This window comes from Colletes gigas, unplaced genomic scaffold (genome assembly GCF_013123115.1).
Source record: "Colletes gigas isolate AHSC1104 unplaced genomic scaffold, ASM1312311v1 Colletes_gigas_Sc00004, whole genome shotgun sequence".
Lineage (NCBI taxonomy): Eukaryota > Metazoa > Arthropoda > Insecta > Hymenoptera > Colletidae > Colletes > Colletes gigas.
In genome coordinates this window covers 7,607,429-7,635,374 of record NW_025106633.1, presented here as the reverse complement: position 1 = coordinate 7,635,374, position 27,946 = coordinate 7,607,429, and the positions used below count along the sequence as shown (strand labels likewise).

General features: G+C 38.6%; 1 protein-coding gene across 1 annotated transcript in view; it reads right to left on the bottom strand.

Annotated features, from left to right (window-relative positions):
- LOC122405162 overlaps window positions 1-27,298 on the bottom strand; it is a 36,956-nt gene extending 9,658 nt beyond the window's left edge. Inside the window, exons 1-3 of the mRNA XM_043409699.1 lie at window positions 26,900-27,298; window positions 1,670-1,991; window positions 414-648 (exon numbers count right to left, since the gene is read on the bottom strand). Of these exons, the coding sequence (XP_043265634.1) occupies window positions 414-648; window positions 1,670-1,991; window positions 26,900-27,054 (712 nt within the window). The 5' untranslated portion in view covers window positions 27,055-27,298. The remainder of the gene's footprint in view (window positions 1-413; window positions 649-1,669; window positions 1,992-26,899) is intronic.
- Window positions 27,299-27,946: the final 648 nt, after the last annotated feature.

The following is a 27,946-nucleotide window of genomic DNA, read 5'->3' as shown; positions in this document are numbered from 1 at the left end:
AGTGTGTAGGAATTCGAGAGTATGTGTAATGACCAAAAATAATTGCAACTGACCCCCGCAACCGAGAATAATTTTTTTAGAACGATTTGAAAAATTTTGTTTCCGCCGAAAAACTTCAGCACCTACCCGATTTTTTTTCTCGAAAATGCGTACGATTTCGAAGGTATGTGTATTCACCAAAAATGATTGCAATTGACCCCCACAACCGAAAATAATTTTTCCAGAACGATTTGAAATTTACGAATTTAATTGTTAATAACTTTTTAACGAAGCCTCCATCAACAAATTGGAATTCTTGATTTTCGTCTTATTTTGCCCCCCAGAATCTCCCATTAAAATTTTTCCCATGGTTGGTTAGACATTCTGTGGAATTTATTATAAAAAAGTTAATTTCCATGAAAACACTGACTAACCGGTTCCCTGCATAGCGTTATTGATCTCGTTCGGTTGGAGTCTCGAGATTTTGGGTATGAGAGACGGCGCCAGCTTCGACGAGTCGGGACTCAGAGCCGACGACGACGAGGATTTCGTTGCCTGATGGGCCGCGATGTTCTCGGACTGACAATCGGAGAACAGTATTCTGGAGGATTTCTGCGGCTGCTGGCCGCAACGTCGATCGCTTCTTCTGGTGGATCCATGACCCGTGACCTAATCGAATCGAAACGTCAAGTGTTTTTTACCGGCGTACAATAAAACAGCGACAGTAACATCGCTACAGCGTGAAATATTTTAATGGAACTTCTTTTCTTCGGGACAGAAAAATAAAACACGTATCGTTTCCAAAATAAATGTCTGATCCAGCGGTCAATCTATTCGCGCCCCTAGCGGTGGTACTGTAAACTAAAAAAAACTCTTACACTAACAACGATTGGCAAGCTAATAACACGTGGCGAAATTTCAACATGAATTTAGTAACGGAAGCAAGAATCAAAAATAGTGTTTATCGTCAATAAATATAAGTTTCGAATATTAATAATTTACACACGAAAATAGTAATATTCAAACGAAGGGTTTTTGAGGTTAGGATATTAAACGTCTAGCACATTTACCATACTGCAAAATATTGAAAGGAAATGACAAAGTATGCCGAGATGAAAATTTCAGTAACTGGCCATTAACGTATTATTAGAACATGTCGTGCCCAAGTAAGAAGGAATGCATTACGAGGCAACGTGCCACGTCGTACGGAACGAAACTACAATGTAACTATATTTCGCAAAAACAACGGCGTCGCGTTACTTTTCCGTCGCCTGAAAATCGTACGACCGCGTTACAGTTATTTACGCGTCTATTCTAATCTCTCGCGCAGTTATTTACTCGCGCCACTTCCTGCCCGCGTTTAATTCACCAACGCTGAAACCACTCTTCTTGCATTCCAAGAGAAACTATCCCTTCCCCTTTATTTGATCGTAATTGTTGCTCGGCGTATCATTTTGTCTCACGATAATAGTTCCGTTTGTTCAATTTCATTTTATATCGTTATCGTTTTCAATAAGATGACGCAGATCCCCGGTGCCACGTCACGCCTCAAAGATCAATAACAAGTCATCAAAAGCAATTGAGGAACATTCTTGCACGGGTCTCGCTACCCGTTGCGCGGTAAATACAAGACCAAACAAACGACGAGGCGAAGTACGTTTCGCTTCGTATCCACAAAGGGGAGTGGTACCTGTTGTTGCTGCGAATGATGCTGGCTCTCTTGCTGCGGCTCGTCGTGCTTCCGTTTTCTGCTGACGTCGACGTTCTCGCTGTTCTCGTTGCAAATCGATCTACACTTGCTGCAAAGCACCTGACGGGGCCTGAGCCTGACCGTCGGCCGTGCATTCTTATACCTGGCCGGCGGGTTGATGTTCCTGCGAAGATCGACTTTGGCTACGGTCAGCGAGCTCTTTCTCTCTTGAAAGTAACTGAAACGAGCCGCGATCGTCGCCAGTTTGTCGCCGTCGGGATCTGGTACTGGTTCCGGGGGTTGCACGCCACAAGGGAGACCTCTGGAAAATAATAATTAACACTTCACTGGCTGGTAACCTATTAATCGCCTGTCATAATAATAAACACTCTCACAAAGTTTAACGACGTTCACTGCCACGTCAAAATCGTATAATATTTAGACCATTGTAAGCTACATAACCTAAAATTCATAAACTCTATCCAAATTTATTTTCCTCAGCGTCTTTTAACTTGAGAATTGATTCATATATGTCTGACGTGACAGTCAAAGTGTTAATTTAATATTTCTATAGGTATAAAAAAAAATGCAAATATTCCCTAGGGATCTAGGGTTAACCGCTACCGGTCGGTAAAGTGTTAATAATCTCTCGCGAGGAGAACTGCAGGCCTTCGTGTCTCGGATTTCATTGAGATTTTGTTACCCGATTTATATACATGTATACAGTATTTACTTCTTATTAGTCATCCGTTCTGAGAACAAGGACAACTTGCAACGAAACGTTTCTCGTCAAGACGACGACAGTCGATAAATTTCGCTCGGGACTCGGGCGACTTCGAACGTAACGTATCGTATTTCGGAAACGAAGACAGAGCCAACGTTTTTTCTCGCTCGAGCGCTTCGAACGAAGAGACAAATCGTAATAACTCGAGACACGCTACCGAAAGTTCAAGTCGTGTTGGTTCAACCGAGACACGAAATATTTTTACGTTCCAACGTCACCGAGCAACACCCCATCCAACGATATACAATTTAGTAACTTTCCACGAGCGAACGAAAAAGCAAACTTGCAACATTAATTTTATTTTTTTTTTTTTTTTATCGTCTAACGTTTTTATTGCGCGAAGCTCGCAGAGCGAGAGCAAAAGATAAACATTCATTTACCGCGAGAAAGGAAACGTACGAAGATAAAGTGTGCAAGGTGGCCGAGGTGCAGCTGCATCGTTGTTTCTAAACCTAACCTCAACATGCCTGGTGTGTGATGTATGCGACAAGAAACGAGAGTATACTCGACGAAGGCAATCTTTTACCGTTCTCTCTGCTCGGATACATCAATTTATACAAAAGAATGTTCCATGCGTTGTTTAATGAAAAGTGAAAATGTATCTATTCATCGATCAAAGAACCTTATACAGTGAGTCACGGTCAAAATCGTGCATCACATACCATATGAAACTGTTTCATTCTAAAAAAAAACTTTAGGAATGATTTGTAAAAAAAAATAAGGCAGACATTATTATTGTAAATATATCTGTGAGATGTTTTCTGCACTGTATTATAGTAAATTTCTTTTGTCATTATTACACAATAAATACAGATATTTACAATATATGTTTGCCTTATTTTTTTTTCCAAATCATTCCTAAACTTCTTTTTTTGAATGAAATATATTTTCACATGTGGTGTACGATATTGGCAGTGACTCACTGTAAGTAGAGAATGAAGCTTGTCTACGGTCGAGACAAAATATTCTGACCCCTCAAGGACATTGAATAACTTCGTGTCATCCTCTATTTTTTGTTGCTTCGAGCCAATGGAAAAGAAGATATGCGTCGAGAGTCGAAGCACGCGATGAAGAGAGTAGTTTAAGCACTCGAAGTATTCGAGTGGCTCGAAGTTCCAGTCGAGTACACGATTCTACCGAGTCCTTCGAGTAATAGCGCAAGTAGCTCGAATGAATTAATTCCCTTCTTCAAATCCAGCCCCCGCTTCCCTTCATACAATTTATTAAGACTAGATTCAATTTTTCGAAATAATGTAGGAACAATTACAATTTAAAGGTTATGTTCAGTTTTTAGGTGTTTGGTTTGATGTAAAAATTTAATCGACGTTCAAATGCATTCAACAATCTTCAATTTTTCGAAATAATGCAACGTAGGAACGATTACAATTTAAAGGTTATGTTCAGTTTTAGGTATTTGGTTTGATGTAGAAATTTGACCAACGTCCAAATGCATTGAACAATCTTCAATTTTTCGAAATAATGCAACGTAGGAACGATTACAATTTTAAGGTTATGTTCAGTTTTTAGGTGTTTGGTTTGATGTAAAAATTTAATCGACGTTCAAATGCATTCAACAATCTTCAATTTTTCGAAATAATGCAACGTAGGAACGATTACAATTTAAAGGTTATGTTCAGTTTTTAGATCTTTGGTTTGATGTAAAAATTTGACCGTCCAGACGCATTCAACGATCGTGAAAACTTTGTCTAAACGCGTGGTTAATGAAATATAAAAGGGGAAATGATATCGATCCGTGTAGATCGAATCACGGTAAGATAATGAAGACCTTTCGTAATGAAAGTACTATTATCATAATAGCCTCCCATGCTACGTCATCCGGCGATGAAACACGTAAGCTACTAACCGACGTCGGGGGCACAGTGGAGTCATTGTGTACGGATTGCAATTTCGTGACTGCGGACGGGGAAGGTTGGCGAGAAACCGGCTGAAAAATAAATAGAAAGCAAGAAACGCCCGGTCGACGCGATACGAAGAACGTCAACCTTTCAATTCAATCTGCACAAAGAGAATTATGGAAACGAGCCACCCGTATAGATTCCAATTGCATTCCACGGCGGACCGGGTCCGTGATTTCGACGAAAGCTTTTTGACACGAGCGGAGTGCACAGATTTTTATAAAAAAAAATAGAAAAATTATTTTTCCCTCCCGCGAATCTCCGTTCGAATTAAGCGTGTTCCGCATTAAAGAGCAGCAAATAAATTTACACGCAGAGCAGGTGCATGGAAAATGTTAACACATAATATTTTATAACCAAAGGCAATCTTTTATATGGTATATTATTCTTTCAAATTAATTACTCGGTTGTAAAAGCTTCGAGTAACTTTACTTACGATAATATTATTATTAAACGAGCGTACGCGAACTTGTGTCGCCGACTGTATCTGCCCCCAGGTCGTACAGTCTCCTTTACGGAAAATCGAAACTGAGACCCCTCGGTAAGCAATTCCGTAGGGAGCCTAACAGACGTCGCGCGATTTTTCCAATTTTCACGACGCCCGCGCGAGCACGCCGGGAAAAATCAATCTCCCCTGGCAAACGATACCAGCGGTAATTTTGCAACTTTGGCAAAGCAACTGACGCTGGAATTAGTCTACAGTTAATCCCATAAGTATTCGTGCCTTAATTGCTCGTGGAAGAAATTTGTCGAAATCAGACGATGCATATAAGATTTTGCAATAAACTTTTAAAGGTAAAGGTTATTTATACCAAATTATAACAAAATTGATTAACTGATAACAAAAATATATTGATTCCACTCTAATTATTCTTAGCAAAGTCGATTTTCTTTTGTTTCGAATATCATTACACGTCGAAAATAATTTCCACAGTTCACAGTCGCTTTAATGAGCGCCAACAAAGTAGTCTAGTTCGAAATTGTGTCAAAAGAACATCAACAATCAGAAATAAGTCGAAGGAAGTCCGAGACTGCTCTAGAAGAGCGTCAAATAATTTTTAAATTACACCAAGAGGGCAAAAGTTATGTTGAGATAGCATAAAAAATAAAAAAAAAAATTGTGAAAGTTCGGAATAGTATAGAACCAAATATCACTTTAAAACTGGTAGAAAGACGACACGAAATACTTGAAAATTGACAGAATGTAAACAGCTACCATAATATGCGATTTTTTTAACAAAATCTACACTGGTTCGAATACTTTTGTGGAGTGCTATTATGTACCATTCTTCCACGAGAAGAAGGCACAGCGTGTTTGCATCCCCACTACTGTTGCAGTCCGCTGACTCGCAGGCATTGGTCGAAAACAGCCAATCAGCGGACTGCAGCAAGAGTGGGGATGTAAACACGCTGTGCCTTCTTCTCGTGGAAGCACGATGCTATGCAGAGTGAAATCAATATATTTTTGTTATCAGTCAATCAGTTTTATTATAATTTTGTATAAATAAACATTATACATGTGTTCATTTATAATACAGAATTTATTGCGAAACTTTAAAATATCCAAGCGTAAAATTATTCGAGGAATATTCGTGGATGGAACACGCTACCCTTTGATCGGCTCGTGGAAGATTACAAGCGAGCCTAAGACGAGTTTTCCAGTATCGTAATGGCTAAAAAGAGCCGCGTGACCGACCGCGGGAACAAAAACGAGGCTACGTCGGGCCCCGCTGACCGCGGTCGGTGGTTTCATAACGTCGAAAACCATCTGCGCGATGCACAGAAGCCGTGTCTGGTCAAAAGATTATTGGGCAACTGTGTTCGGACGCGCGTGCAAACCAACAACGTTGCCTCCTTGTCCGCCAAACAACGTACCGAAACGGCGTTGGGTATTGATTCCGAGAGTGCTGGACAACGAGGGACAGACAGAGCTACGATATGGCGTTGTCCGTTAATATTTTCTTATTATCTGGACCCACGAAACTTCGCCAACATCGACGGGACTAAATCACCATTCGCAGCGACGTCTTTCAACTTGCGATTCGACTGACTGGGATCGAGTTGCAACAGCCTGAAGGTCGACAGACTAAACAGAGCCCTCTATACTGTAATACCCTTCAGACTGTTCGACCAGGATCGGATTGCAACCCATTGTTCCAACATTTCGAGTAACAATAATCGTAACAAATCGTGGAACAAATTTTACGAATTTCTAACAATTTGAAAAACCGAAATATAGCCTCTAAAACGACGACTCGATCCGAGAAATATAAAAGAGGAGGATGTTCGACACGCGGGGATCGTTGGAAGAAGCCTTGGATCTAGCTGAAAGCACCAAAAGTATCTTTTTTTCTCCGTCTTGTTCCCTAACCCCGTTCTGTTTGTACGTTGCCACGTGTGGCGCCATCTCCGGGATTATTTTCGCGCGCATTGGTTTATTATTCTGCTTTTCTCGATTCGTGCTAGCCGACCGGGCAGAAAAAAAGTCACCAGGCGTGGAATCATGACTCGACGAGCAAGGGAACTTTAATTTCGACGTGTCGTGGGGCTTAGAAGAGAGCTCGAGGAATGAAGAATTTCTCGCACCGGTTCGATCGCATCCTAGATTAACACGTCGACAAATTCCGTAAAATTTCCACGAGGTAGACTTATTTTTCGTGTATGTTGTAATAGTAAAAATAGTAATAGTTATTAACTATATTTAAATGTTAATACATTTTGAATGTTCTTTTTCTCACGGTTATTCAATTACGATTCCTAACACGTTCGTTCTTCGCGGTTCACTTTTGTTACTTCGAGGCGAAAAACTTTTGCTTCTTTTCACCAGCACGGAGTGGGTTACGTTTCATAAGTTTTTTCAATGAGACCGGGAGCTTCGCCAGCCAGCGGCTGTGGCATTCGTTTATTGTTTATACACGCGAGGCTTCTTATTACGTCCCCGTTTCTCAGGGTTCCCTGTGTTCCAGGGGCCCGTGAGTAATTAAGGAAGGCGCAATTAGAGACATTCTACCCGAAAAGAGTAATGAGTTTCAACCGGCGGATGACACAGGTAATCCAAACGCGGAGAATTCACGAGTATGGCGCGTCCAGATTGTGCCAGGGAAACTTTTTCCCTTCGACGCTGAACGAGTTAGGTTAGGTCTGGTGTTTGCTAAGCTATGCCACGGCGACGCCGTACAGTAACATTTCTACGCTGATACAATTACAATATCTTTTGGTGAATAGATCTACCCCCGAAATCCTATCCATTTTCAAGAAAATAATTCGAAAAGCTGTGAAATTTTTTGACAAAATTCAAAAATTTCAAATCGTTCTGAAAAAATTATTTTCAGTTGCGGGGGTCAATTACAATCATTTTTAGTCATTAGACATACCCTCGAAATCCTACCCACTTTTGTGAAAAAAATTCGAGAAAGTGTGAAATTTTTCGACAAAATTTAAAAATTTCAAATCGTTTTGAAAAAATTATTTTCAGTTGCAGAGGTCAATTACAATATTTTTTAGTCATTAGACATACCCTCGAAATCCTAACCATTTTCAAGAAAAAAATTAGAAAAGCTGTGAAATTTTTCGACAAAATTAAACAATTTCAAATCGTTCTGAAAAAATTATTTTTGGTTGCGGGAGTCAATTACAATCATTTTTAGTCATTACACATACCCTCGAAATCCTATGCACTTTCGAGAAAAAAATTCGAGAAGTTGTGAAATTTTTCGACAAAATTAAAAAATTTCAAATCGTTTTGGAAAAATTATTTTCGGTTACAGGGGTCAATTACAACCATTTTTGGTCATTAGACATACCCTCGAAATCCTACCCTCTTTCGAGAAAAAAATTCAGTACGAGCGAAACTTTAAACATTAATAACTTTTTAACGAAGCCTACATTAACAAATTATTATTTTTGATTTTCGTCCTATTTTGGCCTCTAGAATCTCCCACTAAAATTTTTCCCCGGGGTACCTGAACACCCTGTATAAAATTAGAGGTTATGTATCCATATATCATCCGCGACAAAAAATAAATACATAAATGTTCGCAGACGTCTGACGACCGGAAGGAATCTATATTCATCGTCCGATCTCGTTGCGAAATCCACGTGATGGACGAGCTTTTCGCGGCGGTCAAACCCGCGAAAAAACTTATAAAACTTCTGCGTTCATCGTGGAACGCATTCCATGGATGAATAATGCGAATGGATCCAGCAGTAATGTGATTTATAGCGTGCAATAAAATATAGACGATTTATCCGGGAGGAAATTGGGGCACGCAGCGTCGACAAGCAGAATAATTTTTCACGGTTTTAACAGATTTCCGAAGCGCGAGCCGATGGTAATGTTTTACAGCTGATAGCTTTACGTAAAATATTATTGGAACGAAAAATATATGTATTCGACGGGTATTAATTATCGCGTATCAATATTTATGAAATCCTCGTATCTGCGCTCGTCCGATGTAACATTATTTTCCATTTCAATCATGCACCCTCGATAAGTAAATTGTCAGAATTTTTTTTTCAAACTGTATTATCGGAAATGCGATGAATATTGGTTGCATCGTGAGACAGTACCATCTTGAGGAGGACTCACGTAGTACAAAAAGAACAGTGGACTATATGTAAGAATAAAAATTCGTTACGTCATTTAGAGTCGGTAAATTAGGGATTTAGAGTACGATCGGTAATGAGATAAGAGAGTGGGGTGGGCCTCGTTTTGTTCATCAAAATAAAATATATCGAATCCTAAATATGCAATACAAATGTTTGTTTTTAAAGAACACAAATAAAGAAATTCTACGGATTTGTACGAACTCCGCCGAAATTGTTTCATTTTATAACCTCTCGTATGCGTTGCATAACAGCGCATACATTTCGATACGTGACAAAATTCCAGCCATGAACGAAACTCTGAATCTTGTTTTTCGCAAAAACGAGACCTCTTACGAAAACAACTTGTTCTCATTTGCGAAATCATTCGAATCACGATTTTTATCTGTGTAGTTTATTTGAACTACTTGGATGCTGGGTAAGATCGTCGAGCGATCGTGATATTCCGTACCTTGTGCTTGTTTATCTAACAGAAGCAAACACAACGACCGTTGTGTGCCTCGAAACAAGAAACAATAACGTCAAGAACGAAATTAATTCGCGTATTTATTATCGCGTAATTCATCCATAAATGACATTAATGTTTCCGTTGCGGAGACATTATTTGCCAGACACTTTTTTCTATCAAACAGAAATAATAATATACAGGATACGAAAAACAGCGATGGAAGGAAAAAAACTATCCTAACGAGGTTTATCTTTCCGAGGCTTCGTTTCCTGTACCAGCTGCATGCAATTCCACTGTTTCTCGCAATAACGAGACATCTTTAAAAGTAATTTCCAAAATTATATTGAAATCTAAAAACCGTAAAAATGATTAGTAAATACACCGGGGGTACGGTAGCGATTCTCAAAATAAACCCCAGACGCGATTCCCTGTAACCGAGGGGTGCCCCCTTGGAGCCAGTGAAGCGTGAATATTTAAAAAAACGATACGAGCCTGGAATTTCGACGACGATTCGTACAAAAGACAATACTTTTTTTCTCGTTCCGATTCGTTATCCTTTTCTTCGACTGTCGACCACAGCTGTCGGCCAAAGATAAGGGCGACTCCGAGTCTCAACGGTATCGCCGCGTATAAATATCTGCTGGTGTCGAATTTCGTCTCCTTTCTACGAAAGATAAACACGCCAACCCCGGGAGTTTTTTTTAACGAACTTTCGAACAAATTCGCTTTTCACGGTCGCCAAAAGAGAAACGTGGCACAATGTCAACGACCCGGGGGGGGGGCTTACGCAAAATTTTCTCTCCCAAGATCCGAGCAGCTGTTTTCTATATCCCCCGTTTTGCACTCGAGGAGCCCCGGTGGTGTCTGTTCCGTGTAGCAATCGCAATAGCAAGTTCTGTCGCAGCCTACCCGTTGCACGGGCTTATATTCGAGGGCATAACGCGACTCGTGTCCAGAAAGAAAGACAGAGAGAACAAAGAGAGTATCGTCAACGTCTGTGAGAACGACACCAATTGCGAGCCAGCACCGAGTACAGAGAGGTATTCCAGACGAGGTACAAAGTAGATGGCCACGTAAGCGTCGCCATGGATCGTTAAACTGAAATCTGTTAGAACAATCCCGCGCTATGGCTGCCAGGGTTCAACGGACGGATTTTACTTTGAATTTTTCGCGCCGAAACCTCGTCTGCCCCTCGCGCGAACACGCATTTGAGGTTAGGGACCCTCGCGTAACGGGTATAAGAAATCGATTTTTTCCCCATTTCTCGTAAATAAAAAATACACTTAAATAAAAACGTCGATGAACAGTGGAAAAATAGAATCTTAACAAATAATCAATCGAGGGATTTTAGAGTTAAAATATTAATTAAACGATAGAAAAATTTGTTGTTTGCCAAGCCTCTTTAAACAACACCCTTAGCGTTCTACGTCAGAATTAGCACCCACCGCCCTAAATTCTCACCGGTTTCGCATCGACCGAATTATTTTTAAAACGTTTCTGTTAACACGATCTCCAGGCTCTCGTGAACGCGTCAACGGTTTTGGGCCGCGTTCTGCGTTACATTGATTAACTTTTCCCTTTAATTGCGACACAGGCATTTCGCAGTTGGACTTTCTCTTCGCCAGGCCCATCGAATCCTCGCTTTTCGCGACAGTGTCGTTTGTAAATTCAAATCCAATATAATTTAAAAAGATTCACGTAAAATAGATAATAATTGTCGGCTGTTTTTGGAAAAGCTCATCGTCGTTGAGGAGTTAAATTTATTTATATATAATTTGGCGTCGAATATTTATATTTTCTGTATAATGGAACTATGGTTATATGCAAAAAGTATTATAAAATTTTCGATGCAATATGAAGATAAAATGAAATATTAATATTTAATGGGTATTACTGAAAACTTTTTGGAAAAGCGTTCTCGTTGAACAGATATTCCAGAACTTAAATGGAATTTAAACAATGTATCATTTATGCTTCAGACATTATAGACAATGAGCTGCCAGTGGAGTGTATTGTTATCATAAATAGGATGGTGCTGGCAATTTGATTGTTTTCATTAATATTGTTATTATCCACTTAATAAAGAGAACATTTTAAAACGTCTCGGCTGAATAATTTCTACCCTTCCATTTCTGCCACTATCATCGGAAATGCACGAGCTTTGTTGAAAATCAATATCCCACCCGGGAACAAGAAATATTCCATGCAACATAAATTTTGACTCGATCCACGATCTCTCTGCACAACAAATATTTATCCTAACATTTATGCGTGAAAAAAAAAAAATGATAAACGAAAGAAGACACATCGAACACACGTTATTGCATTTATAAATATTTAATAATTTCATTTAATTAAATAAAATTTTCATATCTGTAACTTTATCTCGTATTAAATTTTACAGAATTTCAAGGAATTTTATTAATTTAAATACCTCTTATTAAATATAGAAATATTTACATAACTTTATTCGATCGAAATTGGTAGTCATGTACTGGGATTTAAAAGGCAAACAGTAAACGTTCGATAGTATAATTTAATTCCTATTCTATTATCGGTATGAGAGTACAGTCATTAATAAACAATTCTGTTATGGGCATTTGCACATGAGTGCCTCCATTTCCTACTATTATTATACCAGGAGTTGAAGTGATAGGAAGATAAAACTTACACGAAGAATTAATGGTTACTTTAGGAATATTTTAAGATAAGAAAGTACGTCGGGATGTTCAACGTGTTCAACTTCCAAGCATTTTTAAGTACACTTGTAAAAAGAGTTGACATTTGCATTCCCAACTTTATGGTAAATATCGTTCGAGAAATATTCTATCTAAAAGTTTTGGAATTTTTGCTGCACGTTACAATAAACATTTAACAGATTTTAATATTTTCAAATTTGTCAGAAACATTGTAGAAATTATATCAGCTCTCCAAGCAATCTATTGGATACGAATTATTTAAATGGAATTGATTTCGAGAATTAGATAATCGATTTTGACGTATTCAAATTTCCCATTCTACTGCGAATATTGCAACACGTTGATTTCCTATGTTAAATACACAACTCATCTATTATTAATAGCGTGTTTAACATTGATATATTAAAACTGGACACAATCGCTATTCAGAAGTAGGCGTGAAATTTAAATAAATTAGAAGTTCATTTTTGAAAAAGTTTCGTAATAAGAAACGATCTTAAAGCGACGTTATTTTGTATAGAACATATAAAGATGGCGTAAGTCCAACGCGGCGTTTTTACGGAAGTCCATCAGTTTCGCACGGTTCGAACTTGTTTTTCACCGCGTCGAGATTTTAAACTTGTTTCACGCAACACGTTATTATGCATTATTAAGTATTTGTACTTCCTCGATTGCAGACTTCAGACACGAAGCAAGATCGAGCCATGTATTATGTATACGAAGTTCGTGAAGTTTAAGACAAAATGGATGAAGATATAAATGACCTTGAAATGTCCTTGGCACTTACAATTTGAAAATAGAATGGAATAGATTCCTTGATCAGAAAGAAATGTTTAAGTGCCGACTCGAAGATCGACCGTAACTTAGAGATACGACGCGTTTTACGAGACACTCTGTATATACAAAGACTGGGGGCGTTAAAATGCTCCAGCATACGCGCGTTTCTAGACCCGCACGGTCGCCACGGACCACGAAATTTATTTCGTCCGCGCGTTACGTCGCACGTCGACGACGTCTAACGAAACCACAAACGCGTACCAAACGCTTGGCAAACCATAAAAATTCATAGGTCCATTAATTCGTGACACGACAGGGTTCGTTGCAACCCAGCGATGGAATCGAGACGCGTTACGATATTCTCGATACATTTACGATTTAGATTAATAATATAAAATGTAATAGAGTTTACGTTCTTTCATTTTACATAATATTAAATATGTTCTTTACATCCTACAAGGCAAAATAAGACGAAAATTAAAAATATCAATTTCTTGATTGAGCCTTCGTCAAGTTATTAAAAAATTTAATTAAAAAATTTCAAATCCCCGTGGAAAAATTATTATCGGTTACAGGGGCCAATTACAATCATTTTTTATGAATAGATATACCCCCGAAATCCTAAGTAGTTTTGAGAAAAAAATTCGAGTAGGTGGATAAATTTTCGACGAAATTTGAAAGTTTCAAATCGTTCTAAAAAAATTATTTTCGGTTGTGGGGGTCAATTACAATCATTTTTGGTCAATAGACATATCCCCGAAATCTTACGCAGTTTCGAGAAAAAAATTCGGGAAGGTGTGAAATTTTTCGACCAAATTAAAAAATTTCAAATCATTTTGGAAAAATTATTTTCAGTAGCGGGGGTCGATTACAATCATTTTTGGTCATTAGACATACTCTCGGAATCCTATCCACTTTCGAGAAAAAAATTCGAGTAGGTGGATAAATTTTCGACAAAATTGAAAAGTTTCAAATCGTTCTAGAAAAATTCTTTTCGGTTGCGGGAGTCAATTACAATCATTTTTAGTCATTAGACCTACCCCCGAAATCCTACCCATTTTCGAGAAAAAAATTCGAGAATGTGTACAATTTTCCGACAAAATTAAAAAATGTCAAATTGTTCTGGAAAAATTATTTTCGATTGCGGGGGCCAATTACAATCATTTTTGGTGAATAGACATACCCCCGAAATCCTATCCACTTTCGAGAAAAAAATTCAGGAAGGTGGCGAAATTTTTCGGCGAAAAAAAAAATTTCGAATCCTTCTGAAAAAATTATTTTCGATTGTGGGGGCCAATTACAATCATTTTTGGTGAATAGAACTACCCCAGAAATCCTACCCACTTTCGAGAAAAAAATTCTTTACCAAAAATATAATTTCTCATACTGAGTGAGAACCACTGTTAGATGAACTTAATTATTCCCAGAGTTTCGTCCTACGGGCGGAACTTCAAACGTTAATAACTTTTTAACAAAGCCTCGATCAACAAATTGGTACTCTTGATTTTCGTCTTATTTTTGCCTATAGAATCTCCCATTAAATTTTTGCGCTGAACATCCTGTATAAGGTCTTAAATATGTGTGACAAAAATTCATAAAATTGATAGATGTGTAAGGTGTAAAATCTTAATGGCTAGAAATATTTTATCAAACGTCAATTAACACACCTTATCGATACCAATGTAATGATTGGAAATTGATACGTACTGGTCTCAACGAGTACGTCATTGGATCGGTTCCCATCGCTAGATACGCTGAACGCGCGACGCTCTACCGAAGTGCTTTCTAAAAGCACAGAGTGACAGCACGACAGACTGTCACTGTCACGTTACAAAACTTTGAAAATATCAACTTTAATTTAATTTTTTTTTTTGTTTTTCAACTGCAACGGGAACAGGGGCGGTGACGTGACTCGCGATGGGGTTCAAAGAAACAGTATTTATAGGATCCAAATTGAATCAGGCCACCGTTGAATCGGAGCTGTTTAAATATAATACCTCGAGGAAACGTGCTCGATCTTTTTTAACGGGGCTGTCAGCCGCATTGCATCGATCCGCGGTCAATTTTGTCCTTTGTTTAAATTTACTTATCGGAACTTTCAGATGGATACAACAATTATTTTCATCCACTTTGATTCTTTTATTCGTAACAGTATTTTCCAAAGTAGCAGGCACTTCGAGTGGGGTGGGGGGTAATATCGAGTTGGAACTTTTCAGAATGCTTTTAAAGGTTATAGTATTCCTGTCATTTTAAGACTATTTATTGTTCGGAATGTACACTGCTTGTCAGAGTAAATTTCCAACGCGAAATATTTTTCTAAGACTAACGACGGTTCCCTGTACCGGGTGACTGATCGGTATTGGTCGTCGCTCTGACGTTACGTCACATTGTGAAGGACAAATGGAACAGTTAGTGGCTAAAAAAAAAAAAAAAATAAAAATAAAAATTCTTTTAATACGTCGAACGACAGACAAATTTTTGTTTTTGGTCACGACACTTATTTTTGCGATATCAAAATTTGTGAATCCAATTCGTAGATTTACGATGATTTATGGAGGGGGAAAAATCGATTTTTTGAAAATTTTGGCACCCATAAGGTGCAAGAATATTGATTGTTCGTTCTGAACACCCGATATAGCAGACAGTGTCGTGCAACGTCTGGTTGCCGGTGACAATATACTGTATATTGCTTTTTCCCCCCAGAGTCACTAGGATGGACGATTTCTACGACGATTTGCAAGAGGAGTCATTAGGACGACCATCAATCAGCCACCGAAATGGTGGTTCTACGATCCACGAGAACCACGCTATAGCTTGCGACCATACGGAGCCATCACCGTCCCTTTTCCTTTCTCCGAACTCACAATAGAGACTCTACGATCTAGACAAATGCTTTTTTACTTTTAGAAAAAAAAAATTCCTCGAAATACTTTTCTATTTTTATTCCAGCGCGTGAAGATATCTTTTATTTTAAAACAGAGGGCGTCAATATGTTTTTAACCGACCGTAGCTTTATTTAAATATTTCGATTCTTTGGTCGAAACGTCGGATGAAAAATATTTTGTTAGACCTTCGATATCGATGCATAATATTTAGATAAAGCAACACGCGCGAAACCTACTTTTTCTTAAAAACGAAATATTGCAGTCTTCCGGGTGGTTTTTTTCCAACTCTAAAAATAAGACTGATGAGTAACGCGACTGGGACTTTGGAATTGACGGAGCGTTGTTAAGTTTAAAAAAAAGAAGCATTGCACGAAAACAACGGAAACGAAATTCTGCGTGAAATTATTTAACGCGTTGATCCGCCATGGTGGTCGCCGGTGACCGTCGTTTTATACTCAGAACGTGTTGCAATATTGTTTATAGTAGAACTCCGATGCTCGTAGAATTCTAAATAACGCTGCTTTAATTAGGAATACTGTAAAAAGTTGTTTCATATATTTTGCATTCGCACGCGTCGTACACAAATACCAAAGTTCACTTAGCATCTCGCGATTATCGTTGCAAACGTTTTTCAAATCGAACAAACACGATAAGAAGTCAGGCACAGACCGAGTAAATTGAATCCGTCCATTTATACGTTCAATTCTATGTTTTCTGAGATTACGAGCCGACTCCGTTAGCAGTTTTCGCGAACATGCGACGCCATTTTGGAGAGTCGTTTAATTTTGCTATTAAACGCAACCCGCTGAATTTAATTGTCCCGAAGTCCGTGTGGCCGCTCCATTAACCGATAAGCTTGATTTACTATTAGCTCTAGGTATCCCATTAGCGAACAGGAGTTTCTATACCAAAAATAATAATCTGTCTTCGCCATTTTGGTACACAAAACCATCTTCTTTCTCTAATCGTCAAACTTTTAGCAATAAAAGTTTATAACTCTATGACCAATCAACGATAAGCAGATTAATTAACATATAGTATTACTAACATTTACAAATTTCATAGTTGGATATTTAGAAGACCCACGGAAATGTGGTCGTTAATGGCACGAAACTGTCTAAGTAGGTAGATTTTATTAAAATTTATGCTAAAATTATTCTAATCACGTTAGAGCGTTACAGTGGAATATTAATATGGCTCAGATTCAGTATGACTCGGCGTACTTTTTTTTAGGTCATCCTTTCTCTGCTACACTCAATATTTTTCCAAGACAGATACCGGACAACTATGTATTACATAATGTCAATAATCAAAGAGTTTACGGTTGTTATGTAAATGGGATAGAATTATCGGTAAAACAGACGTATTAGTAACCATTCCGAGCATTTCAATTTACGAATTTGTCTTGGGGGGGAAAAAAAATTTATGTAACGTATCCGGGGGCACTTTATATGTATGTCGAGTTTCATAAAAAGCATCGTATAACACTTGAGCGATATTCCTTGTCAGAGAACGGCCATATCTTTCACGAGGAAAACACCGTCAGAATATTCCATAAAAGCTGTAGGTGAAATTAATAATAAACTATAAAGATTTTTAGAAAATATACTAAACATAATAAAGTGTATTCCATAACAAAAAATCGAACGATTATCGATTATTCACATTCGATCGTAAAAGATGTACGCGATGTAATAATATATTTTCGACAATTTTAAAAAAATGTTTTTTTTTCTGCCTCTAAGTAACCTCGAGAAAAATGGTTGACTCGGTGTACTCGGTATGATCAACCGGCACGAAACGGTCCTATTAAGCTCGCAACTCAAAGACAAAGTGGAAGAATTCGTGCTGTGTGGTTGGCTCGTTACGATGCAATTAAGCGTCGTTTCACTTTCACTCGCAAGTTCGATCCACCTCGTGGAAACTTTCTGAACTAGCTTAAAAACTGCGTAAGCACGGTTAATTGCCAGTGAGTTAGCGACAGTCGTGCTTTTCTTTCGTCGATATTACGAACTACGAGCTGGTTCTAACAAAACAATAGATTTTAGAATTTGAAACGTGAGAGATTTAAATTACTGGAACCCTACGTTGACCATCGTCTTATCTCGCGTGCAATATTATACTATCTGCTTGGAATTAGTTAACGTAATAATTCCTTGGTCTTCGTAATGAAGTGTCACGGGAATGCATCGATTGAGAAATCGTAAAAGCGCATTAACGCAGTTATTCCACACGCGAGACGTGCTCCTCGCGCGAGATACACTAACGACTAAAAGTTTGCAGTCGCCAACTTAAAATAAACGTCCCGAAATTTCCAACGACCCGTCGCGATGTTTCAGGCGCTTCGTATAATCCGAGAATAAAATATTTCCAGCGAATATTAAAAAAAAATTTAATAATAATTAAATAAAATATTTCCAATAATAAAAATTTTTCTTAAAAACTTCAGTTACTCTGACTGGATTAACTATTTACAGGGGCGAAAATTCAACCTTGTTGCGAATCATACTCTCTAAAAGTTCGTTTCTTTAAAATAAAACTAAAATCAGACACTCGTCCGCATTGTGCGAAGAGTTTCTTATTGCGAAAATAAACGAAGGGGATCCCGAGAAATACGACGCGGCCCCGTCGCTGAACTTGAACCCATTTGAGCCTTTCTGGGAAGAGTTCGATCGGAATATCTGATTACAATGCCCGAACGCAGAAAGGACACCTTTGGTCAACCGTGTGCACTGGAGTTTTTCTGATGGATTTTTGTTTTCACCGAACACGAGCTACAACGATCATTTTTAGATGGTAGATAAAACAGTCTAATTTAACGCCGGAACTACCAACACTCACGGTGTGTTTCGTACCAAAGAAATTAATTATTCCAGCGTTAAGAGAACGTTGTAAGGAGGAGCCACTGACCTATTTGACCACGTAGCCAAATTCTAGTAATTTTTTACCGAGTAGAAAGTGCACGAAATGGCCACTCTCAGCCGAGACGAAGGCCTGCGCGATCGTCGAGTCACTAGGGAGTCTAACCGCCATCTAACCCTAACCTGGTTAACCAAGACGGGTTACAGTAACCCATGAGAGAATGGGTTAACCCGTACGAAGCGGCTTAACCTCTACTTTTGTCTATTTTCACGGTTGCAGTACACTATTCTCCAGAACAGTGTATCAACGAGATTACAAGTATTTCACAAAAAATTCGTAAATGAAAATTTTCTTCTCAAGAGGGTCCAGTTTCTTATTATTCGCACGGTGATTCCAAAACTTTTGGTCGTTAGTGTATATCGAGAGAAACGCCGAAGTGAAAACGATGCCGAACGACATCGATGGGTAATCTTAAATATCTGTATTTATTTACGACTAGCAACGTTGAATATTCTCGTTGGCTCGAGTGCCATTTGCATAAATATTTATTCGCCCGGCAAGCGTCGTACGCGTACGTGTTTATTTATTACTCGTTTTACCGCTCAAGATGGCTTTTCACCGACCGAAAGTTTTCATCTTTTAAACATTGCTGCTCGAAATAATCGGGCAACGCGCGTAATATTTCGAGCAGTTTCTCTTTTTCCGCGTGGGAACTGAAACAATTTTTTTTTCTTTCCGCGTTCATGCCAGGGCCGGGCACGAAAATGTTTATAACATCAGAAATAACTAGGAATTCGAATAGCGAGGAAAATTATATTTATTTTAATAAGTTACGACTTCCAGCGAAACAATAAAAAAACTCTCGACGTTATTATTACCACGAATGCTCTGTAAAAACAAATTAACAAGTTACTCGTCTACTGGGAAATTTATAAACCAAGACACCTAGTCAATGGTAACCTTTTAATCTTTATGACTGCAAACAATTAATAAAAAAAAAACAAAGTGCTTGTTGCCAGTTTTACTTCGACGAATACGAATGTAATTGATTCTGAAGTTTCTTATAATTCGTACCAACTTCATCGTGCATCATAATTCGACCCCTTTTCCCGTATCGTGGGGCAAACAAAGTTTAACAGCAAAACTGCATCCCGATGTTCGACACACTATAGCCATTAACATTTAATACCCGCATCCAATCATTGCTGGATACGAACCACCGTAAATTCGCGGGATCGATACACAGCAACTGATGTACTAGAGGGGAAGCCTCGAAATCATTTCTGCTACTCCTCTCCTGTCCACGGTGGACATTGATTCCATATGTTCTATCAAGAACATTCGCTCATAAAAAGTTGGCGAAATCTTTGCACAATTTTTTATGCATCGGTTTGTAAAAAAGAGCATTGCTCGTTAAAATGTATTAATCAATAATAATATTTTTAATAGAAAAATTTAATTTCCCCTTTCGTCATATCGAATAACAGAAACTAATATTCAATAAATAGTCAATTAATAAATTTTATGCAACTGCAATCAGACGCACCAGTTCTATACACAGTGTTCGTAAAATAATTTACCAAATTAACATTTGTACGTTTCGTTTTCGATATTCCTGTGAATTTTTTATTTTAGAACGAAGACGTATTATTAAAAAAGAAAAGTTAAATGTTCCCTTAAAAAAAATTTAGATATCGTCGAATACCGAGAACATTGCCAGGATCGCGTGACTACAGTCATTTTGCTTTCGGTAATGGAATATAAATTACTGTACCGAAAACTCTGATGCAAAGAAAAGGGTCTTATCGTTCTAACCTTTAATTATAATTAGTTCGTACGTATAACAACTTTTTGTAATTCTAGAGTTGCACAGGCATTGGTAAAATGGTTGGCACACCGATATACACGATAGTATTGTCTTCGAAGACGAAGATGGCAGCAGCGAGGTACAGTACGGTTCTCAAATAGGGCTAACGAACATTTCTACCAAGTTTCGCGAAAGTCGATGCTCGACAGTTTGATGTGTGAGTGCAAAAGGTGTATATATACTTCTGTGACTGACTATATTTATTGATCATTGAACTAAAGTTACCTATATTGCAATATCAGTAAATAAGACGAATTCGATAAAAATTCCACGATCAGTTATATTATTAAACATATGATCAATTTTCTCAATGCTTCACGTACCGGGTGAGTCTAAAATCTGGCTAACCTACACATTCTTGTATATTTTTTCACATAAAGTGACTAAAATTTGTTTCCATTTTTTAATAAACATTCGTATACGATTATACTAGTGGTTCCGCGTACCGGGTGGCCATAAGATTCAATTTATGCATCCAGTTTCATTAAGAGTTGCATTTTGCAGTTGAAATCAGTGCATATTTGAAAGAAAATGTTTTAGAGAGATAGAGCTCGCTAAACCGTATATTTTCCTCTCAGTTCTAGTGAAAGAACTATAGGTCGACCCAGTTTCTAGTCTCACCCTGTATACACTAGCCGCGAAGTGTAACAATTGTATACTCACACCGTTTCATTAAAAGCGTCGTCAACACGCGATAGAAAAACATCAATTCCCGGTGGACTTGCAAACTATACTCCATCATGCGATATAATGGTGGCCGTTACTTTCAGCAATGACCACCAAGCTTTTACTTTCCTGCTGCTCTTCCAATATATATTTTTCATTTCTGAGCGGGCAGAGTGAGGAAAAAAAAATGTTACAATTTTCTGAAATTTACCATCCGGATTTAAAAAGAAAAAAATTTTTTAGCATTTATGGATTTTATACTACACGAATAAAATATTGTAAAAAAAGTATTCCGGGTTAAGTATAATATTCTGAGATTATTCTAAAGGCGTCTGAACGTTACGGAGGAATAATAATACAGCGCAGATTCGACCGTGATTCAACACACTTTTTTTTAGGTCATCCTTTCTCCGCCATGCTCAATATTTTTCTAAGATAAAGATCAGATAACTATATTACGTAATCCGACGCGAAAGGGATCGTACTTTCGTTTACTACATTTATTATGTTCATGGTTTGTAGATACCACGACCTATGAATTAATCAACGGACAATGAAAGGGCGAGGACTATTGCGCAAATAGATGGATACAAACGATAAACCACTACCTTTGTTCTATTTTAGACTTTTGTTAACAAATATAAAAAAAATTAAATCGAATATAAAATTGTTAAAATTAAATTCGACGATTCCCCGAATTATTCCCTCTAAAGGCATTTCGTATACAGGATGTTCGACCACCCCTGAGAAAAAATTTAATGGAAAATTCTGGAGGCCAAAATAAGACGAAAATGAAGAATATCCATTTCTTGACTGAGGCAAAAAGTCATTAAAAAATTAAATTCAACAATTTCAAATCGTTCTGGAAAAATTATTTTCAGTTGCGGGGGTCAATTACAATAATTTTTCGTGAACACACATACCCCCGAAATCCTACGCATTTTCGAGAAAAAAAATTCCTTACCAAAAATCTAATGTGATGGTTCCCCGAAACTTCAAGTGAATCTTTGAAACATCATAACTTGTGAACGAATTGGACGATTTTAATGTTTCAAAATGCAAACGACGCGTATTTTGACGAAGAATATGTGGAAAATCCAAAAATATTCGAAAAGTTATTCCTTGACTCCGCAAAATGAGAAAAAGCCTATAAAAAATGGTCCAATTTTCAAACAGCCATAACTCCTACAATAGCGAATATATTTCAATGAAACTTTGGGGGGAAGTAGAGCTCATGGGTACCTACAAAAAAGGACTAAACAACTTTTCCGTAGCGCGTCAAACAAATTTGTTAAAAATCAAATACCAATGGTTAAGAAAAATCAACAGGGCAGGTGCCTAAATTTTTCGACAAAAAAAAATTTCGAATCGTCCTGAAAAAATTATTTTCAGTTGTGGAGGTCAATTACAATCGTTTTTGGTCATTAGGCATACCCTCGAAATCCTACCCACTTTCGAGAAAAAAATTCAAGATGTGAAATTTTTCGGAGGAAAAAAAAAAAATTCAAAATCGTTTTGGAAAAATTATTTTCGGATGCGGGAGTCAATTGCAATCATTTTTAGTCATTAGGCATACCCTCGAAATCCTACCCACTTTCGAGAAAAAAATTCGAGAAGGTGTGAAATTTTTCGACAAAATTAAAAAATTTCAAATCGTTTTGGAAAAATTATTTTCGATTACGGGGGTCAATTACAATCATTTTTAGTCATTAGCCATACCCTCTAAATCCTACCCACTTTCGAGAAAAAAATTCGAGAAGATGTGAAATTTTTCGACGGGGAAAAAAATTCAAAATCGTTTTGGAAAAATTATTTTCGGTTGCGGGGGTCAATTACAATCATTTTTGGTGAATAGACATAACCCCAAAATCCTGCGCATTTTCGAGAAAAAAATTCAGTACGGACGGAACTTTAAATGTTAATAACTTTTTAACGAAGCCTCCATCAACAAATTGGTATTCTTGATTTTCGTTCTATTTTGACCTGTAGAATCTCTCATTACAATTTTTCCTAGGGGTGGCCGGACACCCTGTTGTATAGGCTCTTCCAACACGCAATGTAAAGGCTCTCTTTATTTCCTCCTCCTCTTTTTCCCCTCTTTTCTTAGCTTATCTCACATGTAATGTCTCGATACTATCTCCGCATTCATTTCTTTTTTACCATTCACCAGGGCTCGCGTTACGTTCAATTTTACGCTATATTATCTCTCTACACAAAAATCTGATTAAAAACCTCGTTGAATTTAACCCGTTAAGAACCGATTTATTGGTTGCTCGATGCTTTTGTACATTGATCGTCAGAATTTGATTGTAGAAATTAAAACCTGACAGTAATTTTGAGGTTAGAAATTTTCTTCCATTTTAGGGAAGTGCCTTTCGAAGAGTTTACAAAACGACCGGTTTAAGACATCGTTCGCGACCCCAGATTTCGGCAGATATCTCGAATTCCGTGGCAAAATCCATCAAGGGACGCCCAACGTATTATTAGCATCGCGATGATACACTTACGTAATGGAAAAAGCGCCGGGACGCGACGAGCGTGATTCCTTCTTTGCTATGGCGGGCTCCGGGGAGTCGCTAATACATGCATGGTGCCACCATCGATCACGCGCGTTCGTGAAAAATGTAAATTTGTTCGGCGAATGACGAGAATCTTAGCAGACATGTACCGAAAGGACAAATTCGTAAGATGACTTGGGAGAAACAGAGAAAGAGTGGGAGGGGGAGAGAGGAAGGGGAAAGACACTGCTCTTTGGATCGATTGAAAATTATATTAATATTCGCTCGTCAAGTCGTTCGTCCTTCCAGAAACTGGCTCGTCTGTTTCACTGAATCCAAAGAAACAATTTATCGACGAAAATAATTCAGAAAAACATATATCCAACAAATTTTATTCTATTAATTAAAAAAGATAATAATTATGGTACAACCCAATATAGTACCTCTCTTTTTGGAATCCAATCGGAACAAAACAGTCGTAAAGGGTAATTTGCAAGTATCCCTAACGCAGATTGGTGCAACAAGCGAGGCAATACTGTATTACCAAAGGTGGGTAAATTTTATCATCGTTGGTCGAGTTATTCAAAAATTGTCAACGTAACCCCATAATTGAATTCCTCGAATCAAGTTACTTGAATTTTCAGAATTACTCGGGCAATTCAATGGAAACTTTTCGAATTTGTGCGAACAGTTACTTGGAACATTAAAACACTTGTTTCGACCCGACGAATCGAGTTGTTGGAGTTTCGCGTTACTGGAATAATTCAGGCACCTGTGCAGTCTCTATTACACGATATTCTTCACTTCGTGAGACACTACAACGCGATGAAGAGAACGAGATTATTGCACGGCTCTTATCACCCGTTGTACGGCGCGATGTAAGCATTATGGTAATATAATTAAACGAGGAAAAAGACTTTGATAAAATCTACTTTGTTGGGGCTGAATGTTACAGAGCGATACAACGCGTAATTGCGTTTGCATTAATTAAAAATTTCGCGGAACTTCAAGTCCATGAGATATGAAAGAAAAAATTAAAAAAAAAAAAAAAAAAAAAAAAAACTGCTGTTGCAGTATCGTTCATCGTTTTTTGTCCAACAGATATTAATTAATTTTCACCGTTCAACGTTGTGTAATTCGTAACCCTGCGTCGCGAATAATAATATGCTTACAGATAATGCCACGAGTGAGAGAAACATGCAAAATATAAATTGTTTTTTCTTTTTTTGCAAACTATGTATCTAAAAAAAAATTGTGAATGTAAAGATCATAGTCGATAGATGTCTATTTATGCTTTTTATGTCTGTAAGTAACTATCGATAGTTCCGTGTCAAAGTGAATATTTTCACCGTGGTGGAGTGAAATCAGCAATGACTGTACGAACAAGGTAGCGTTCGCTATGTCGAGAAGCATGAGTCACGGTGTCTGAAGCTTTTTCAAATCCACAGGTAATATTCCGCATCCGCGTCAGGAACGAAAAAAAAATTTTAATAAAACGTGAAAAGTCGTCCGAGAAAGTTGGAACGCCTATCAAATGACCGATTAATCGGCAATGTACGGGTTTACTTAACCTCACAAAGAAAGTACTACGCTTACTAAATATCTTAACCCTCTTGCGTGAAGTAAACATTCCATAACTTCTTAACGAAGAAAAACAAATTCAATTTACTGCAAAATATGCAATTCATTCAGTTTCGAAAGCTAACAAAAATGTATAAAATCAAAATGAACATAATCAATATTTTGAAAGCTATTCGTCTTCTTCAAATCAAATATATAAATGTTCTTTCCTTTGTTTACTTAAAAAGTTGTTTACTTTGAGCCGATATTGCCCGTACATAGCGCACACACACACACACTCTAATAAAATTCAACAGCTGGCTGTAAAACAGTCTCGTCGTTTGCTATGGAATGCATAAGTCCAAGGGTTACACTTGAAACAGTATGTCAGCCTACAAATATAATTTAAACCATCCCCAATTACTCTGATACCGCCCTCAGATTATAATCTTATTAATAAAGGAGGCGTAAGGACAAAGATTGTACATTCACAGTAAAATTAAAATTAAAGGAATATACAAAGTCGCGATTCGTTCGATTCCACTTTATCACCACCGTGCAAGGGATCTGTGATTTTGTTGACAGAAGAAACGAGACGTGGGCAAAGAAATTCGTAAATGAACGGGCAGAGACCGTAAAAACAAAAGGCGAGATGACATCCTACGCGAAACGCTAAGCTTGTCGGTTGAATAAATAGAATTTTAACGAACGACTGTGATGCTTCTTTCACGATCGTAAAAGTTCCGTGCGAGAGCTTCGTGCAAGTCGCAAGTCACGGGTCGTCGTAAAACTACTTCCGTTTGCAGAACAAAAGCCGCTTTACGAGAAGACTTACGACATGCAGAGCACGTAACCGCGCGGCCAACGACTACCCCGATTTTTCATGGGGAAATCTTGAAACGTGAAAATTTATATAAAAATCCTGGCGCCGGGGAACGAAGTAGACGGGAATGGGTAGGGAACGTTTTACGAGTTGAATCACGATACCGATGAAACGTGCATCGTGCTAACGGAGGGCAAAAGATGACCAAGTTCAACCGCCGCGAATAAAGCATGTACAAGCGTTACATGGAAAGTCAGCCGCACGATCGTCCTCGGACCTAACCGATACACAGAGAAAACGAATTAACACTAGTTGCTACACATTACCCCTAAATGGTAATCGTATCATGTGCAATAACACTATCCACGAGGCACGTGAGGACCGTGTCCCGTTCGGTGATCTAAAAGCGAGGTTTCCAACGTCGTCCGTCGCTAGCCGTCGGCCAGAAATGCGGGTAGCCTTTAATTACGGTCTAACTCGAAATTCGTCGACGAGCACCGTCCCCGTCCGTCGCGTTCTTATCAAACACGTTTACACACATGCACACACGCGACACACGATGCTCGACCGTGGAACACGATGTACATATATATATACACACACGACAAAACACAAATCGTGCCCCGAACAACTTTTGCCTGCGAGCAACGGCCGCGACACGCTCGAGGCTTTTCGTCGGTCAGGAAACGGTCGCGAATTTCGCGAACGATACGTGAAATAAGGACCACGGGGGGGTAGGACCTGGTCAAATACGATACCGGGGAAATAAAGTCACGGGGTAGAGAGAAAGGAAGAAGAGTCGGGAGGCACGAACAAGTTCACGTTAGCAGGCACGCTTACCTCTTGGTGGCGTCGAGCAACGCGCCCTGGAAGCACTTGGCACCGTGAACGAAGGACACGACGACGATGTCCGGTAGCGCGGACTCGACGGTCACGAGGATCTTGTCGCCCCTGGCGAGCGTGAGCGCGGACAGGGCCACCGTGTCCGCCGCCATCTTGGCTCGTTAGAATTATTGCTCCTCGCCGTGTCGAGGCCCGTCGTCTCTCTCTCAGCGGATGACGTGAGGAGCGGCTGGGGCTGCCTCACTCTCCTCCGTGTGTACGGAGGCCATGGGCTCACCAAGGCATGCTAGGGGTGGGGGAGACAGGAGGGCAGTCTCTGGCTGTTTGCTTGCTCGCTTGCTCGCTCGTTCGCTCGCTTGCTTTCCTAGCAGCCACCACCGTCGCTCGCGCTGCGTTTCACGTCCACGCACAGCTGGGCACTAGCGCCTCAATGCGCATGCACGCCACGGTACTCCCACTACGCCGTACCAGGAACGTGCCACGGCCGCGTCGAACCCACGATGCTACGCGAAATCATAACTATTGCTTCCAATTACATTATCTTGCAACAATGGTTTCTAAACAATTAATTTTCTTTTATCTTTCAAGCAATGGATACGGTTTGACGATAGGAAATATAATAATATGAATGCCAACGTTTCGACAGCCTCGTTCGAAGGCTCCTTTGGAAAAATATACACGAAATTGTTGTTAATTTCGTGTGCTACTTTGTACTAGCTTTGTAGATTGTTAAAAAAGTCGTATCCCTTGATGGACCTTGATTGGCCCGATGATAGCCAAAATTGTATTCGAATAAAAGCTCTGTGTAACGATTTATTTGCAACAATTATTCGTTCGACAGGAAACATATTTTGATTTCTTATTGAACAAATGGCTCAAAAATTGTTTATCGTTTATTCAAACTGTTTATTTGGATAAGAAATTTGCCCGTATCTACTCGAAGACCAAAGGAAACTAACCTTTTAGAAACTCTTCATCTAATACGGCAACTATAGGACAAAATGAACAAAGCAGTTTTACTGACCGATTAAAATATATCAATAA